This window comes from Nelumbo lutea, chromosome 1, assembly GCF_056320005.1.
Source record: "Nelumbo lutea isolate HS-2025 chromosome 1, American lotus-T2T, whole genome shotgun sequence".
Classification (NCBI taxonomy): domain Eukaryota; kingdom Viridiplantae; phylum Streptophyta; class Magnoliopsida; order Proteales; family Nelumbonaceae; genus Nelumbo; species Nelumbo lutea.
Genome location: NC_142684.1, coordinates 6028668 through 6046679, shown reverse-complemented (window position 1 = coordinate 6046679; position 18012 = coordinate 6028668). Strand labels below are relative to the sequence as shown.

The 18012-nt window shown below is 35.5% G+C and overlaps 1 protein-coding gene and 1 long non-coding RNA gene across 2 annotated transcripts; both read right to left on the bottom strand.

The window, feature by feature from the left end:
* Nucleotides 1–3423: 3423 nt before the first annotated feature.
* Nucleotides 3424–9313, bottom strand: LOC148873324 (putative serine/threonine-protein kinase PBL3). Its single transcript, XM_088964003.1, has 6 exons — nt 8962–9313; nt 5693–6033; nt 5471–5606; nt 4841–4977; nt 4631–4754; nt 3424–4036 (listed from the first exon to the last, which is right to left on the bottom strand). Exons 1-6 carry the CDS (start codon nt 9023–9025, stop codon nt 3582–3584), a joined length of 1257 nt encoding a protein of 418 aa, XP_088820129.1. The 5' UTR covers nt 9026–9313; the 3' UTR covers nt 3424–3581.
* A 4304-nt stretch (nt 9314–13617) lies between these two features.
* On the bottom strand, nt 13618–14125 carry LOC148873323 (uncharacterized). The gene is made up of 2 exons (XR_016105928.1): nt 13978–14125; nt 13618–13876 (listed from the first exon to the last, which is right to left on the bottom strand). It is a non-coding gene; the product is annotated as an uncharacterized LOC148873323 (long non-coding RNA).
* Between the last annotated feature and the right edge of the window lie 3887 nt (nt 14126–18012).

The following is an 18012-nucleotide window of genomic DNA, read 5'->3' as shown; positions in this document are numbered from 1 at the left end:
CCAACAAAAGGATGTTTATCCCTAACAAGATTCTAGGCAGAAAACATAGTAAAGGATCCATTACTGTTCTCTTTCAAGATTAGCCGATCCAAATCTTTCTCTAATATGCGCACAAAGCTTAAGATGAATATAGATATAATTCCTGTCCTGAACGCTGTGTTTGGTTTGAGAGAAAAGGTATGGGGGGAGGAAGGTAGGGAAACCTGTATTCCCCACCTTTTCTTTCAAACCAGACACAGCGAAAACAGGCTACAAATCATCTGCGCACAACTTTTCCTAAGCCATCAACTTCAGAGTTCTCTTTCTCATAAATCGAAGGACCAAGCTCCATTCCAATTATAGTGCCAAAATGACATTTCTCCCTCTCCGATAATCCATTCACCATGGTTAATCACTACATGCTTGAGCTCTAACATTTCCTTCCAGAATTCGAACATGATATTGTTCTAGTCACAAGAGAAATTGGTGTTGATGTAATGTGTTTAGAGTGAATAAGCTTAGCCCATATACAACGACCCCATATAGTTGGTATAAGCCATCGATGATGATGATAAAGTTCAACCCATATACCTTGACCTTCAAGTAATCTAAGGCTGTGATAGGTCCCAGTCAGAAGCGCAAGAAGTAAATTGTTCTCTTAGGGTGAGAACAGACCTCAAGGTTTTGGGATAAATTTTCTCTGCCCTCTTTCATTCATCAAAAGGAAATATATAAAAGGAATAACTGACAACTTCTTCCTAAAAATCAGACCACTACTACGAGTATTTACATCCTAGAATACCATCAAGTACATAACCAAAATAACTTGCTAGAAAATAGGAATCCATAAATCTGGTGGAAGCAGATATAACTGACAACTAAGGACTGGTTGTTGCTGCCATGACTTAGTCCATGAAACGTGGATTTGGCCGAGCAATACGCTGGCTTCTTCGTGGCTTATCATAAGTTTCTTAACAGGTGTAGCCTTTGTAGTTGACAGCGATGGCAGCGAAGTGTGAGCCGATAATGGTTGTCGTGAGAATCGTCGCTGCCGCTGCAATTGATCTTCCTTCATGCACGCCAAGCTTATTGCTCCTTTCAACGTCTTTGGTCTAAACATGCGTATCCCTTCAGCAATTTCAGGCAGCAACCCACCCATGAACGATCCCACAAGTGCTTTTTGCGACCATCCATGCACCCGGTTGCACAATCTTTCAAACTCTTTTTGGTAGCCGCACAGGGACCCAAACTGTCGAACCTTAGATAGGGCTTCATCAAAATGATAGGTCCCAGTCAGAAGCGCAATAAGTAAATTGCTCTCTTAGGGTGAGAACAGACCTCTAGGTTTTGGGATAAATTTTCTCTGCCCTCTTTCATTCATCAAAGGGAAATATATATAAGGAATTACTGACAACTTCTTCCTAAAAATCAGACCACTACTACAAATATTTACATCATAGAATACCACTAAGTACATAACCAAAATAACTTGCTGGAAAATAGGAATCCATAAATCTAGTGAAAGTAGAGATAACCGACAACTAAGGACTGGTTGTTGCTGCCATGACAGTCCATGAACCGTGGATTTGGCCGAGGAATATGCTGGCTTCTTCATGGCTTATCATTTTGGGATTCTTTGTTTTGAGGACTTATCTCCTTTTTGGTGTTCATAGGAGCATTTTAACTGCAAAAAGGAGATAAATCCTTAAAATTTACTCTATAAAACATACTTGATCAAAATTATTTCACCTCCACTATTTAACAATTCTGCCTTTCGACCTTCAATTTTGTTTTAAATTTTCTTCAAGAGAGGATATATCAAAAGTCCTTAATTTGTAACTTGCTTGATCAAATTTACTTGGGAGACACTCATTTTTCTGTGTATGATAAAACAAGATTTCTCTTTGTTCAACTCAAAAAACTAACCACAATTCTAAAAAAAAACACCCAAACAAATTACAATATAATAATGGTAAAAATCAAATTAAGACAAATTCAATTGGACCTTTGCCACCCTATGGGGAGAAAACATGGGATCAATTTCTTCCATATGACCCATGAAAAGACACACTACGCAACAAAGCTGGACATCCTTGTCATGGGTAGGGCATTGAATTAGCCTTGTTTTTTCCATTCTACTAACATAACGTATTCCTGATTAGTTTGACATTGTGCAAGGTTTCCTTACAATCCATGTGCTGCATTTTCTGCCCAAGAAAGAAAGCAATCCTGATTTGACAGGTACCAAGGTTTCCAGATAGTCTATATCAGGATCTTTCATCCAAGACTTACAATTCAATCCACTCTCATTGATCCTGTTGTGCGTTAAGGTTTGGAGGAGGAAATTTCAAACCGGCCAGAAGGAGATCTTGTGGCCATAACTTGGTAATAACTGGTAGAGAGCATATGTGTTTTGATGAAAAGACTCTAAATGTCAAAACAACATAGAAAAGGCTGACAGTTAGTTATATGTTGATGTCGTATTCCAATACCTCACATTTTGACTGTCACATTGGTGTAAAAACTGAAATTTCTTCCTTCTTTTCCCTTTAAAGCTGAATGGCACAACTCTATCCCCATGAATTGTGGACTTTGCTATGGTAAGCTGAGGTAGTATTGTGTGCAGCGTCGAGTATTTATAGAAGGAAAATAAAAAACAAAAAACAAAAAACAAAAAAGTGGTGCAGATATGTTATTTTCTGTCTTGTAGAGAAAAAGAGCAGTGTCTCAAGGGACACCAATCTCCATTTTTTTTATTGGTACAATTTTTTGCAGTGTAATTTCGTTTGCACTATAACAAATGCATGGGAGTGCAAATAAGGCTGTATTTGATATTGTTACGGGTTGAAGTCTCGATGTTTGCATTTGATTCATAGTACAAATATTCATTCTTGAATTTACCCAACCAAAATGCCTACAACACACATGGATGCTAAAAGGAAACACCATACCACGATTGCAACACCACCCAAGAAGAATGAAAACTCTGTTTCACTTGCACTACAAACAAAAAAAAAAATGTAAAATACAAAATACAAATAAACAAACAAACCAGAATTGCACTCAACCTTTTGCATGTTTATACTTTTGCACATGCAAATGAAATTACACTGCACAAACAAGGCCAAAATAATATTTGCACCTGGTTGTGACTGCTTTGATAAAAACACAACCAAAATTTGAAATTCGTGCTCACCAAAATGTTCTAATGTGCTTCTGCTAGCATGTAACCTGCTAACGTTCTTTTTGGTATTGAAAGAAAACTACTTACATGATACAAAATACAAATTTTAACAAATTATTTATATAATACAAAATACAGAGTAAAAAAGGCCCAAAAATAGCTCAAAAACATGATTTGATGTTGGGCTTTGAAAGAGCAAAAGTGAAAACATATCCAAACACAGCCAAAATTATAACTTGTTATGGACAGGCGCCATGAAATTCATAAAAGAACATTATCAAAATCAATAATATATTTCCTTTGTAATGTAAAATCTATCAAATACATTATTTTGCCAAGCCACAAGCCTATATCATTTCCATGAATTACAGTACAAATGTGCAACAAAATAATTTACAAGAAGGCCAGACAGAACTGCTCAGCATAGACGTGGCGATTGCTGGTGGGATGGCAAAGGGGAAGCACTAGGTGTGAGATTCATTGGTGAATGATGGTGTCTTAATGGAGACCTGCGGACAGAATTGGAGACTGTTTGCTGTACTGGTCGGGAATTTTTGTTGGTGTTGTGTGGGGTTTGGAGCTGCTCCAATGTTGCTAAAACCACAGACATGCGTGGCCGAACTTTAGGTTCTGTGCTGAGGCATTGTGAAGCAAGTGTGGCAGCTGTATAGGCTCCTTTCTGAGGATACTGGCCCTCTAACTTGGTGTCCATGATCCGAAACAATTTGCGCTTGTCTCCCAAATATGGCTTTGCCCAGTCCACAAGGTTCTGCTCCACACCAGATTTTGATTTATCAACGGCACGACGCCCAGTCAACAATTCCAACAGAACAACCCCAAAGCTGTAAACATCACTCTTTGCAGACAGCCGACCTGTTTGTGGTTCAAGTGTTACTCATCAGAAATGAGAACATATCTGCTGCAACCATGGCCAGAGGACACCCTTGCAACTCCAAATGGATAGATCAGTGGTGGAGATAAATTCAAAATATTGCATAAATTGCATTTTAGTTTCTATTTCCGGTGTGTCATGCTTCATTGGAGAGCCACAAGGGAGTTGATTGCAACAGATGTGAAGTCTACAGAAACACCAAAGGGCAGGGAGTGGGGAAGGTCTTCTTTAATAGCTTCTTGTTATTCTTAATTTATACTTCTTGGAAAGATGGGACAAAATATTAAAACAGTTTATTTTAGAGAAACTGCCATCACATCCAGCTTGTACGAGGCCTTATGTCCAAAACACATTTGTGTATCCAACTGATATTTGTTTCCAAAACTTCCTGATACTTTCAGTCATAAAGACAATGATGGCTTAAGAAATTAAATCAGAGAAAAAAAAACAGGAAACCCTAAAAGAAGAGGCCTCTATCACTGTCAAAATCAATGTGAAGGCTTTAAATTAAATGCAAGGATAAGTTGTGAAAAAAAAAGCATTTATTTTATGATTTTCAAGAGTGATGAATGAACCTGTGGCAACATATTCCGGTGCTGCATAACCATGAGTGCCCATGACTTGGGTAGAAACATGAGTCCTGTCACCGGTAGGGCCTGCTTTTGCCAGGCCGAAGTCTGAAAGTTTTGCATTAAATTCCTGCACCAGTAAAAACATGATAAATTTTAGGAAATTTCAATGAAAAGGATACATCTTAAATGAAACAACAGTAATTTGCATCCTACCGCATCTAAAAGTATATTGGAAGCCTTGAAATCCCTATATATAACTTGAGATTCAGCATCATGCAAGAAAGAGAGCCCTCTAGCAGCACTTATGGCGACCTTGATCCTTATTGCCCAAGATAAAGGCTGGGCTCCTCCTGCAATAAAAGAAAGACATTTTTTAGCTCATAATCATAAATACAGCTCTTTCAGGCATAAGCTAGAAAATGGTTATCTAAGAAGGATCTAATAAACAATTGAAAGAGACCATAGAACATCTTATAAAATAGAGTCAGCACCCTCTGATTCAATTAAACTTTAAAAACTTCCTCAGTGAAGATCAGAGAAGTGATTGTACATTTAAGGTTGATATCTTCTGTCATTTACCAATTTTCTTGCGAAAATGAAAATGGATGGAATTATAATCAACATGAACCTACAAAGCATGCAACTATGCCTGGAAATGAAGGGTAAATAGGATATGGAATCTAAATAAAAAAAAATACAAACTGACCATAAATGACACAAAAAATGTAAAGTGCAAGGAAGATGACGAGGAAACTGGTGCAAATGAAATATGAGGAAATGTTAGGAATGCAACCCCATGCTCATAAAAGCATAAAAATGAGAGGGGAAAAAACAGATTCTTACGTCTAAATAGATGATTTTCCAAGCTGCCTTTTGGCATGAACTCATAGACCAAAAGCCTGTTCTCCCCTTCCAAGCAGTAACCAAAAAGCTTAACCAAATTAGGATGATGAAGTTGGCCAAGATAGTTAACTTCTGTCTGCAATCAATCAGCTATTAGTATAGACATAATGAAACAAGGAAGAGAGAATTAGATCAAAAATTACTTTCGATGAGGAAACCTACCAACCACTCCTTGTGGCCTTGGAAACCTTCTGGCTTAAGCTTCTTTACAGCAACAACCATTCCAGAACCAGGCCTTGCAGCAGAAAGGGTTTGCTCATCAATCCATCCTTTGTAAACAAAACCAAATCCTCCTTCTCCAAGGAGACTATCGGGACGGAAGTTTCTAGTGGCATTCTTTAGCTCAGTAAAAGAGAAGGCTTTCAAATTTGGAGATGACAATATCTCGCCTTCAGATCTAGGAGTAGGAAGACTTTCAGTGGTACTCTTTTGACTGTGAGATGGAACTGTCAGAGTGGAAGCAGCTGAAGACAAGCTAGTTTTACTGGTTACTTTTGAAGTTGCTGAAAGTTAAAAGGGAGAAATAGGTAAAACTCAAAATAAAACAACAAAGTAGAAATCAATTAACAATTTTTTATGATAACAAAAGTTGATGGCACATTAATAATAGATCAAACATGTGACAGTTCTTAATAGTACTGAGAAATGGTAAATCAGACTTTCCATACTCAATTACAAAAGGAACTAGAACTGTTGCATGGACTGACAATGAACAACAAAGAATAATAAACCAAATTAATAGGGTAGCAATTTATTAAGAAACTACTAAATGTACCATCCTTTGGAATGACAATGAGACTTCTGTAAGACAATTTTTTCATTAGCAATGGGAGGGGAGGCACGCTTCCCACAATATGTAAACACTCAATAAAAAATGGAAAAATTAAAAACGAAAAATTAATATTTAAAATTTTTACCAAAAGTATTTATAATTGAGAATTCATTAATGATATATCGAAAAATATATGGAAACCATCAATAATAACCATAACTGATAACTCATTAATTGGTTCTCTTAATATGTCCATAAGGTTTGGAAAAAGTACAAATACAAATAGGGTAAATTAATGAAACCTCCCCTAAAGTTTCTGACCGTTGCTGAAACCTCCCCTGAAGTTTAGTAATTGCAATAAACTCCCCTGAACTTTCTAATACAATTGCAAGTAGACCCCCTCTAGTAGAATCTTCTAAAAAAATGATGAAAATGTTCAAAATACCCATGCAGTTACTATTGAGACTGGCTTCCCGAAACTATATGAACAACAAAAACAAAGAGAATTTAAAGTTGCATCTTTACCTTTGAGTGTTTGATATGAAGGGCAAATTTGGAAAATAAATCAATTTCAGAAAAGAGATTGGAAGAGTTTGAGGTAGTGATTCATATGAAGAGAAAAATTGGAAACAAGCATTTTTGTTAAAAGTAGTAGCATGGGTAGTTTGGACATTTTCATGCATTCTTTAGAAAATTCTACCAAGGGGGTGGGGTCTACTTGAAACTATGTCAAAAAGTTCAGGGGAGGTGACGGCAATTACCAAACTTCAAGGGAAGTTTTGGCAACAACCAGAAACTTCAGGGGAGGTTTCAGCAATTTACCCATACAAATATGTAGAGTGCAAAATTTTGTATTTTGTATTATTTTGAATGTATTTGCATTGCACATATTTATATTTGTACTCTTTTCAAACTGAGCCTAAAGATAACCAATGGTGTACCAAATTTACATCGTCATCAACCAGCACAACTAATAAGACTAACCATATTTTATATGGTAGAAGTGACTTGGAGTTAAAAATGTGGGTAAATTACAGACTGCAACCCTGTACAATGGGGGTAATGACGCTTAACCCCCCAGAACTTTCATTTGCAACAAAACCCCACCCTGAAATTTTAGATTCAAGCATTTTGCCCCTGCCATTAGCATTCCATCAGTTAGCTTTAGAAAATATGTGATTGTTGTGCATGTTTAAACATTTCTAAAGCGCCAACTTGCCCTTTAATCATTTTATGAGACCATTTTGTAGAAAACTGATAAAAATACAATGAAAAAATACGGAAAACAAAAGAAAATTACAAAAAACACAGGGCATACAAAAATAAATGAAGAAAAAGAGGAAAATAAAACAAAATACAAAAAAAAAATGCAGAAAATATAACAATGAAAAGGAGGAAAATATAGACAAAGCAGAACAATACAGAACACAATGAAAACTGCAAAAGAGAAAATACAGCAAAAAGGAAATTGAGAAATGCAACAAATACAGAAATTTGCAGGTAAAGTATTAGATAAATGTACGGAAAGAAAAAGACAAAAGAATAGATAACTGTGAAAGTGAAATTTCATAATTTTATCTTTACAGTGAAGGCCATTAACGGGGTGAGGGTGAAGTGCTGGAATCTGAAAGTTCAGGGTGGGTGGGTCTTTGTCACAAATGAAAGTTTGGGGAGCTAAGTTTCACCAGCCACAAAGTACAGGGTGACAGTTTTGAGGATGATGATATGCCTGACCTGAAAAAGATTTCGGCTCACTGTCAATTTGATTATACTTAATAAAGAAAAGCTTTTCAAGGAGCAAGAGGGTGAAAGTTTACCACTACAAATTAATCTAATTCATCAAAACTACCTTGTTCTTGTCAATGCAACACCAAGAAAACTAGGAAAACTACAAAATCTTCTTAAGGTTCATTTCTTAATCAAATAAACTGAATCCATAATGATGATTTACAAAGACCTGGATTCACAAACTCACATTTTCAACTAAATTTGAATAAGATCACATTTTGACATTAACGATATCATAACAACTTATGCATTTCAAAACTCCTAACCAAAGTTCTAAATTCAGGAAATTGAGAAAAAGGAAAAATGAAGAATAAAATCGGAAAAGTACACTGCAGCTCACTGCAGAATTCTGATAAATAAGTCGGATGGTTAAAATTACACGTTTACTATTTTCCAAAATTCCAAACCGAAGTCCAAATTTTTTTTTTTTTTCAAGACTTAAAGAGTTGAAACCACGAAAATACTATGGCTAATCAGAAACGAAACCAAATTTATAAGGATCCCATAGAAGCCCAACAAAGTAACTCCTCTTCTAGCGAAAGGTAAACCCAAGAGAAGTTTAAGGAAGGAAAAAAAAGGAAAAAGTTTTTCTTCCTCCTAGCATTTCTGAGCTTCTAAAAAGACTGCAAACCCGAAATCCACGTTCAAAAACAGCCAGAACCCAATTATTCTAACCAGCTCTTACATCAGTTAACCCAGTAAGCCACCCCTTCAAGGCTTATGGACACAATTACCAGAACTGGAGCAGGGCCAAAATTCGAAAACAACCAAACTCACCAAAAATTCCTATTACTAAAACCAAGGAAAAAACTTCAAACTTCACAGAATTGGGAAAACAAAGCAAGAAATGGAATAATCCGCCTAAGCTTACCATACGTGTTCTGAACGCTCTGGGAGTTCTCTACTTTGGCAGAAGAATCCAAGCAATTGCCCATGGATGCTCAAACCGCAATCACCTCAATATCAACCAATTAGCAGTTCATCATCAAATGAAACCTCGAAACCAGAGAGAGCCAAAAACCAACAGACTATATGCTCTGCACTTCTTCCTTTCTGTTCCCAAATGAGAAAAAGGAAAATTTTGAAGCAGAAATCTTGAAGAAGCAGAGAAGGAAGCAAACGCGAAGACGCTGAGAAGAAGCCGACGCCTTCGTCCCCGTAAAAACGACAAGCCTTTTTGTCTTGGTGGCAGTGGGACGCAAGAAGCAACTCGCAAGAGCATCTTCAATAAATGCCGAAATTACATAAATACCCTTTCACTCGAATAAACCCGTCATTCACGTCTCTGGCTCTGATGAAGTGACAACCAACAAGGCAAGGCGAAACCATCGTCTCAATCTCAAGGCTAGTCCTTAGCATCCGAGCCATCCAGATCCAGTCATGGCCCCACATAATGTCTTGGATGGTCTACATGCTTCGGACCACATATGATTTATGGTCCTATTCCTACCACAAACACTATCGTAGACGTAGAATCTGGGACACGTGTAGGACGGGCCTACATGAATTGCGCAGTGATTCCGTATGCGTGGTGTATGATGCAATTGTGCTTTGTTTCAGGAAACAAAAAAAAATATATACCATCCCATGCATGATGTATCTATCTGTGTGAAGGCGTGCTTGCTTTTTTTGAAACATCAGAGACAGCACATACAGTTGCATTGACTTTTAATTAATCACGTTCAACTGCGAGTTTAAAGTTAAACTGTTTTTGGGTTAGGACGGAAGCTTGTTGGTTGCGACTTAAGGGACAGCAGATTAGCTAAACATGTAGCTGTTATATGGGCTGTAACACCTAAATGCAAGTGACAGATTTTGTAATTATTCCATCTTGATTTCTGTAATGTCCACGGGCTGTGTTCACATTAACCAACCCCAACCTTATTAAAGCTCCGTTTAGGAGGGCTTCTGTATTGATTTAATTGCATTGAATGAATTTGTTTGGAAAAAATGACCTCTTAGCTTTGTACTGCTATAATCCCTTCATTTAAATTTCTTTTTTAACTTTTTAGGGGATTTTTGAAGATTTTCAAGTTTCTCAACTCATGTAATGATAAAAGATGCTGCATGAAAACCCTTCCACCTGGCCAGATATTAAGACTCCGTTTGGTTCACGGGAATAAGGGTCTGGAATCAGAATCGGAATGGGCTATTCCGATTCCAACTGTTTGATTGGACAGAATCGAAATCCTATTTCCATTCCTGTTAGAATGGCATTCCCCCATTTGAGGGAATTGTCATTCCATGTCCCTCTTTTATGAATGAAGTCCCATTCCTACTAATTTTAATTCTCATTTTCGTTCCTATCTAAATCAAACAAACTATGGAACGAACCATTTCGAAGAATTTCAACTCCAATTCCAAATGTGAATCAAACGAACCCTAAGATAGAATTGGATCAATGCAGATTTAGCATTTGACCTAATCCACTAACATCACTCTAGTCTAGCTATATTTTGCGTATAGAAAGGGTTGAGGTCCCATCATATGTATTAATGTATATGTATGATAGAGAGAGCATATGAATGCATTGATTTTAAAAAAAGGGGAACATGATTAGATGACTTCTACTTATATAAATTTAATTATTTTATAATATAATAAGAAGTTATCTATATTGAATGCTGTTGCAATCAAAGTCTTTTATGCTTGTGGGCCTGTTGGGCTAAATATTCTTCTTTGTAGAGTCATTATTACCATGGATATATTCATACTATGAGTAAGGGAAATTTTGTCATTTTGATACCCTGTGTTATTTTCTTCCAATTTTATCAGACTCAGACCAGTTTGGCCATAAGAACTGGGAGCCAAAATGATTCTTCGATTGCCCATTTTCAAATATTGCGTTGATATGTGTTCATGCTTTAGCCAAGTAACATTTAGTCAAAAAAGGTCCAATTTCAAACTAAAGCATTCATGAGCAGGAAGAAAATGAATATTTGATCTTCTTCTTTCCTTAGGGCCTTGGCATGGCATGGTTAATTACGATGGGCCATGGCCAAATCAATCTGTTATTTTCATTGGCCAATTCAAATTGCAAATCAATTCTTTGTGCTGATTTGGGGATCAATCAATCTTCAATGTGGGAGGATGTAATAAAGTCTTTGAAATACTGGCACTCTGAGACAAGGAAATGGAGTTGCAGACCTTCAGGTTGTTTTTGGTTTGATAACAAGACAGATAAAAAACGTTGAGGGAAAGTTGTTATGAAGTTCAAAATTTTTTAAGAAAGTTCAACTTTTTGTTCTCTCGTATTATCTTCTACCAAACTTATTGTTTGTTACGTCATTTACTTGTGATCTGGGGATCAAGGTTCAAAGCATTGATACGTATCGTGTCAGGAGCATTTTGATACGTTTATATAAGGGTTATATCGGATTAAACCATAATTTAGAAAGCAGCCGGAACTTAAACTGATCCTTCTAAATCAGTTTTAAAATTATAAATAAATAAAACATAAAAAAAAAAATGTTTGGAAATTAACCATCTACGAATAGAGACGATTAAATAATTTATGGTGGCTGATAAGGCTTCATATTTAATCGATTTTGGCACATTGATAAAATTTTGTAGCCATTAGACAAGCTTCAAGCATGTAAATGGTTCTACATACTTTCTTCTTAATCTTAAACACCCACTACAACTCGCCAGAGACCCCACTAGAGTCACCAACAGTTAGTTAGATTATATAATTATATGTATAATGGGATTCCCATGATACACTGTGGGTATAGGGATGGGCAGCCATGATATTTGGACATGGTTTTCATATGATCGATGAATGTGAGAAACAGGGCCCATGGGTGACTGATGATGAGTAAGAAGAGGGTTGGAGTAGTGGGATGAAGGCCATAGTCATCTGTGGTGGAAGGTATGCTGCCACTGCTGGTAGGGACGAGGGTATCAGCAGTGTGGGATGAGAAATTGTGGAGGAATTTGTTATGGGTCAGACATCACTCACCTCTCTGCAGGAATACTAGACACAGATGGGCCTGACCTGAATGGTGACCAAAACTGCTTTTGACTCAGTTGAGCCACAAATACTGTGGGTGGGACTGTGGGATTAGGAGTTGTAAACGGATCAAATTCGAATAGGATCAAGTAATATCTGAATTCGAATCTGATTGGAAAATTTGATATCTAACAGACTTTGAAAATTAATATCCGAATTCAAATTTGACTAAATAATTATTTTTATATAATTAATAAATATTTTATTTATATAAAGTATATAAATATATAAATTATTCGGAAAAGTACGGACAGGCCTAATGCAGATTAATTATTCGGATATTTATTGAATCAAATCAAGTCATATCCGAATTTAAATCCGGTTAATTATTCGGTATGAATAGGATATTCAAATTCGACCAATTAGATATTCGAATTATTTGAATCTGATTCAATTATATCGAATTTTGAATTTAAAATCAGATTTTCGAATAACATAGCCTGTTATTTGATAGTTAAGTGAGTCTGAATTGGTTGGAACAAAAAATCACAACTCATCCTGTTAGTCAATCTGAAATGGCAGCCCCATCCTGCCCATAAATTTGGTATCAATCCAGACATGGGCCAAAACCAAAGCTATACCTTGGCATTGATAAAAAGGAAAAATTGGAGGTCATATTTATCTTATATAAAAGCGGATGTATATTTACTTAGTTTTGGTAGTCATCATAAAAATTAGATCCACATATGCTATACTATATATTATCATAACAAAACTATTACCTTGAATTTAATGCAAAATTAAGTTAAATGAGAGTAATCTGAATCTGCCATGTTTTAAAAGATAATCTAGAGTTAGAACAGTTTTCTTTATTTAATTGTGTAAAAAAACGATCAAATCAGAGTGAAGATTGTTCGCCCCGTGACTCACACCAAAAGTGTATCCACTCTAAGTCTAACCATATTGCCTATTTCTAAACAAAAACTAATTTCCCATCATAAATAGAGTAGAATTTTTGCTTTAATTGGTTTATCTTCTTTAAAACTTGTATACGCACTTGTGAAAACAAAATGAGGAATTACCACAACAAGAGTTGATGTGGCCAATTTGAACTGTCATTCAGATCAATAGAGAGCTAGCCTTTTAGCCTTTGAATTTACACATGTATATGTTCAAAACCACACATCACATAGAGAGAGAAAGAGGGAAACTACGTAGAGAGTTCATAAAATATGATATTGTATTTTTTTCCGCTATTTCGGATTATTTTCTCTGGCTGCTAGGCCTTTGAATTCCCTTTAATTTCATGCATCTTTTCTGGAGTCCGGATTTCCTGCAGAATGGTTTCTGAAGACTTTGACTTTATCTGTACATCCCATAAAAGAGTGTCATATAAGTACTCTTTTTCACATGTGATTGTTTTCAAACGTCCTCCCTATTTTTAATATATTAAAATTTTAAAATAAATAAAAAATACGGCTAAAGTTTCTTTTTCCTATATTTAATAAAACAAGAAATTTAAATAATGAGAATTAAACCATTGGAACTAAATGCGTGAAAGGAGAATAAGATTTCTGCCTGATAAACCATCGGAATTAAACGCGTGAACACTGACACAATTCTTAAACCAACTGGAATCAACAATCAAATAAGGGAGAATAAGAGTTCCGCCCTGACTTCCGATTTTCAGGAATTAAATGCGTGAATGCTAAGACGATTCTCTGACTGATAAATCATCCGAATTAAACGCATGAATGCTGAGACGATTCTCCGAATGATAAACCATTGGAATTAAACGCATGAATGCTGAGACAATTCTCCACTGATAGACCAACTGGAATCAACAATCGAAGTAAAGTAATTAATTGACCTTTCTCTCTCAATTTTAATATTAATAGATAGACAAAAGATTAAAAAGAGCAGAGAATCTATCACCACTCAGCTCGTCATTCAGAATTCATGCATCTTTATAATGTTTCGGTGTCGAATTTCTGTTTAAGCAACATCTCCATCGGAAAGTTTTTCTTTTTATAGACCAGGCTTTTAAATCGCCATTGACCTGAACAGTTCAACTGTTCGGCCCAGGAACCATTTAGGCAACTGCTTCAAATTTATCACAAACCCAGTCCTTGTTCAAAAACTGTTGAATCAGTCAATGACTCATTGATCTGGGTGGTCGACCCATTGGCCTTAATTGGGGGTAATTTTTGTTGCATATTTGTCTCTATCGTCTATATTTTGCTCTAATATTTGTACACTTTGGTTATCCACCAAAGCAATTACACGCATACATAATCATGCACCTTAATTCAATCACTTCCACAAGAGGCTGAAGCGGGATCTGCTCCTCACAAATGGGCACCTCATAGCCTGTGAATAATAACTAATAAGTATGGGAGATGTTTCCAATGCATGGTAGGATGTGCATATGAGGCACCAGGTGTGAGGAGCAGATCCAATCTCCAAGAGGCTAGCAAAAAAAATGCATGAAGTCTCTTGTAAAAGTAAGGCTTTTGGAAACCATGCAAATATGTAGAGTGTAAAACAATCCACATAAAATTGTAAAGTTGGATTAGTTTTGCACTGACAAATTTACTATCTTACCAAACAGATTTTTAGCTATAATGGATGCAAACACAAATTCCAAAAAAGCACATGCCCTTTTTTATCAAGATCCCACTTAAACCTAAATTTAGTTCTTTTTTATTGATGTACTTTTACATCTTATTATCAATGTAAATATGCATTGAAAAATGTATCATCTGTCATTTGTTAATGCATAAATATAATGTTGTCAAACACAGGCAAAAGTAAAGTAAAATGCAAATTTACCCTAAATTGGGATTTACACTCCATTTGCATCATTTCCAAATGCAGCCTTAAACTCAACTTGAAAAGAGTACAAATATAAGGGTTCCACTATGATATCAGAAAGTGAATGATATCCGGAAAACTTATAACCAATCAATTGATATCACAATGTGTTAATGGTATTTATTAAAATTCATGGGTGGATTTTGATTAGTATAAATTCTTTTGGTATCATGCTTTTCCAACACTATAGATTTTCCTAAAATATAAATATGTATAATATAAATACATACAAAATAATATAAAATACAAAATTTTGCACTCATATAATTATATTTATATTCTTTTCAAACTGTGCCTTAATATATTATTAATACCATGCATAACACAAAAGTGTATGCATATGCACACACACCAACCACTGTATATATGTCGGTAACTCAATAGTTGAGATGGTCACTCAGCATCCTTACTCTCACAATCTTACATGTAACATGCTCTGTCCTCGCATAGAATCCCTTGAGTTTTATCAATACTACCTGATTGGTTGCCATTTTAGAATTCAAAAAAAGAAAAACATAGTATAAATACGCACATACATATTACTTTAAATACTATTAAATTTTTTTAGATATTTTGATGTAATTTTCTTTCTTTTATTCTATTTTAATTGTTTTTTCTTTTTACTACAATAATCTAAATAAGGCCGGGGCATTGACAGTACCCCATTATTGATATAGAAAATATAGTTACAAAAAACTAGTATGTGAAATTCCATAAATACTTTTCACATCAAACCAAACACAGCATAAGAGTCAAACTGAAAAAGTACTTTGGCCATTACCACATTATAAAAAGAGAAAAATAAGAAGAAGAAGAAGAACAGTCTTAAATGGTTCGATTCTCACCATCCCCTCCATATAAACACATGAATGGGATTGTGAGGGTCAAATTCCGGATAGGGCAGTCTGAGTATAATAACCTGAGAAAAAAAGGACTCTGGTTCTCCTATGGATCACATTGACTGCATTCTCACTACATCTTTCTCAGATTCCCTGAAAACGAAGTCCTACCAACTTTCAACCCAACAACACAAGCTCTTGACCGAATTCCCTGCTTCTTTTTTGCACTCTTTTCACCATGTTCACATTGATCCATATATATCTACATCTATCCAGAAAACAGCTGGCTTGATAAGGTTGGCTCTTGGCTGCATATGAATGTGAAGAAGTACTATATATACAAAAATATATAGAATGGACCCCACAATACTCTGATTGTGTTGGATCATCAGAACCGTTCATTTTATGAATACCCATCAAAATAAAAATAAAAAATAAAAAATAAATCAAAATTGGAAAGCTTAAACCATGGGATGTGCTCCTTGTCGATCGCTACTGACCTACTGTGGATGAGTTGAGGAAAGCTTAAACCGAAAGTTTCATCTTTTTTTCATGTTTAAATAATATCAAATTGTTGGTTAGGCAAACCCCACGGAACCAGTTGTTTATTAATCAATCGTTAAATAGGACAACTGATTAATGCCTTTTTGACTATCTGCACCACCTCGTGAAGAACTTCCAATTTTAAATCTCAATTGTTTTTTGTATCACATAATCTGAAGTCTACTTACTTACCCAGAAAAAAAAAAATATTAGAGAAAGAATAAAAAATCTGATGTATGTTTATCAATGGGAATGGCCCCACTTAAATCTTGTTCTTTCAAACCAATGTTTTCAATCCACAATCAAACTGGTTGATTAGGCCAGTTGATCCGTCACCTTACTTGTTTTCATCTGGGTCTGCTTCATGCCCAAATTAATCTCTCACTTACAAAGCAAACCATTGATCCGATCTACAATTTAATTAGTGGCCTGGCCAATAATTGATGAACTGCTGAACCATTCGATCCAGTCAGCGGGTCACTGGTTTGGTTTTTTTTTTTCTTTTTTGCTATTTTCAGCCATTTTTAACCTAAAAACAATAATTCTCATCTGAGCCTTGATAGCAACTGGTTGAATTTCTAACCCTCCACCCAGATAGAAAAACAATTCTGTTTTTTCAGATCAATTTTTAAAACATTGCTTTCAAGGTTTGGATTGACGCAGAAGAGAGAGCTCAATGTGTGACTTGAAGAGTTGTCTCCCACTTGACCAACCTTAATCATGTTTGAAGCAAACATTTTCCTTCGTCTAGGCTCCTACTGTTTGTCAAAGCATAATTCACATTCTTTCTTAGTTTCTAGCTCTTTTTTTTTCGGTAAGAGTGGCCCTTCAATCACCATCTTCTTTATATGTAGATTATCCAATTTCTTTCAAGTGCTATTTGAAACGATTGTTCTAGAAACACCCAAGAAGCAACTATAATGGGCATAATTATTTATTTATTTTTTTTTTTTTTTTTTTGTATCAAGTTGGCATCCTTAGGTCAAGGGAATGCACAAGTGAGCAACCCTTTTGCTTGTATCCCCTTCTTGTTCCATTTGACTTCTTTTTTTATCTAAGTTTCACTACATCATATCACTTGATAGCAAAAAATTAATGATGGGGTCAAATCAAGATAAGATTAAGTTTTGGTTCTCAATCAACATGAAAAACAAATGGAGAATTCCATAGTTATACTTGCAACAAACATGACCAAACTGACCAACTTCTCAATATCTTGTATATATTTCTTCTATGTTCCCTTTGGAAAATGGCAAGAAGGATGTCTAAGGAAATTTCTACAATAGTTAATTTCTAAAATCATCATAAGCCCATTGTATCTTTTCAGAACTTTCCAACTTGCCCATTTTTCAACTTTATTAATTATTAATTATTGGAAAATTATAGAGCAGGACTCTGTACTTTGGGGGTACTGAAATTTAACCCCCTGAACTTTCAATTGACTGTAGAGGTGAAATTACTAAAATGTCTTTATGAAGTTCAATGAGTTAGACATGTTAAAGCATGGTTTCTCTTGTATTTTTCTTTTTTCATATTTCCTCTTTTTCTTTGCTGTATGAAGATAGATATGAAGTTCAAGCGTAGGTAAGGCTAAGCCTGCTTTGAACCGTAACAAGAGGGATAAGCATATATACATTTAGAAAGGAAGATTACTTGGTCAAAAAGTTCCCAAAGTATCCAGTGAAGATCTTTGAGGAGAACATTAGTCGTCATT

Bases quoted from the DNA above. Each gene is read 5' to 3' on its own strand.
- LOC148873324 (XM_088964003.1), bottom strand. From the start codon at position 9,025: ATGGGCAATTGCTTGGATTCTTCTGCCAAAGTAGAGAACTCCCAGAGC. The intron at 5,607-5,692 runs GTAGGTTTCCTC...GATTGATTGCAG, and splicing joins AAGGCCACAAGGAGTGGTTG to ACAGAAGTTAACTATCTTGG. The intron at 4,755-4,840 runs GTAGGATGCAAA...TTACTGGTGCAG, and splicing joins CCAATATACTTTTAGATGCG to GAATTTAATGCAAAACTTTC.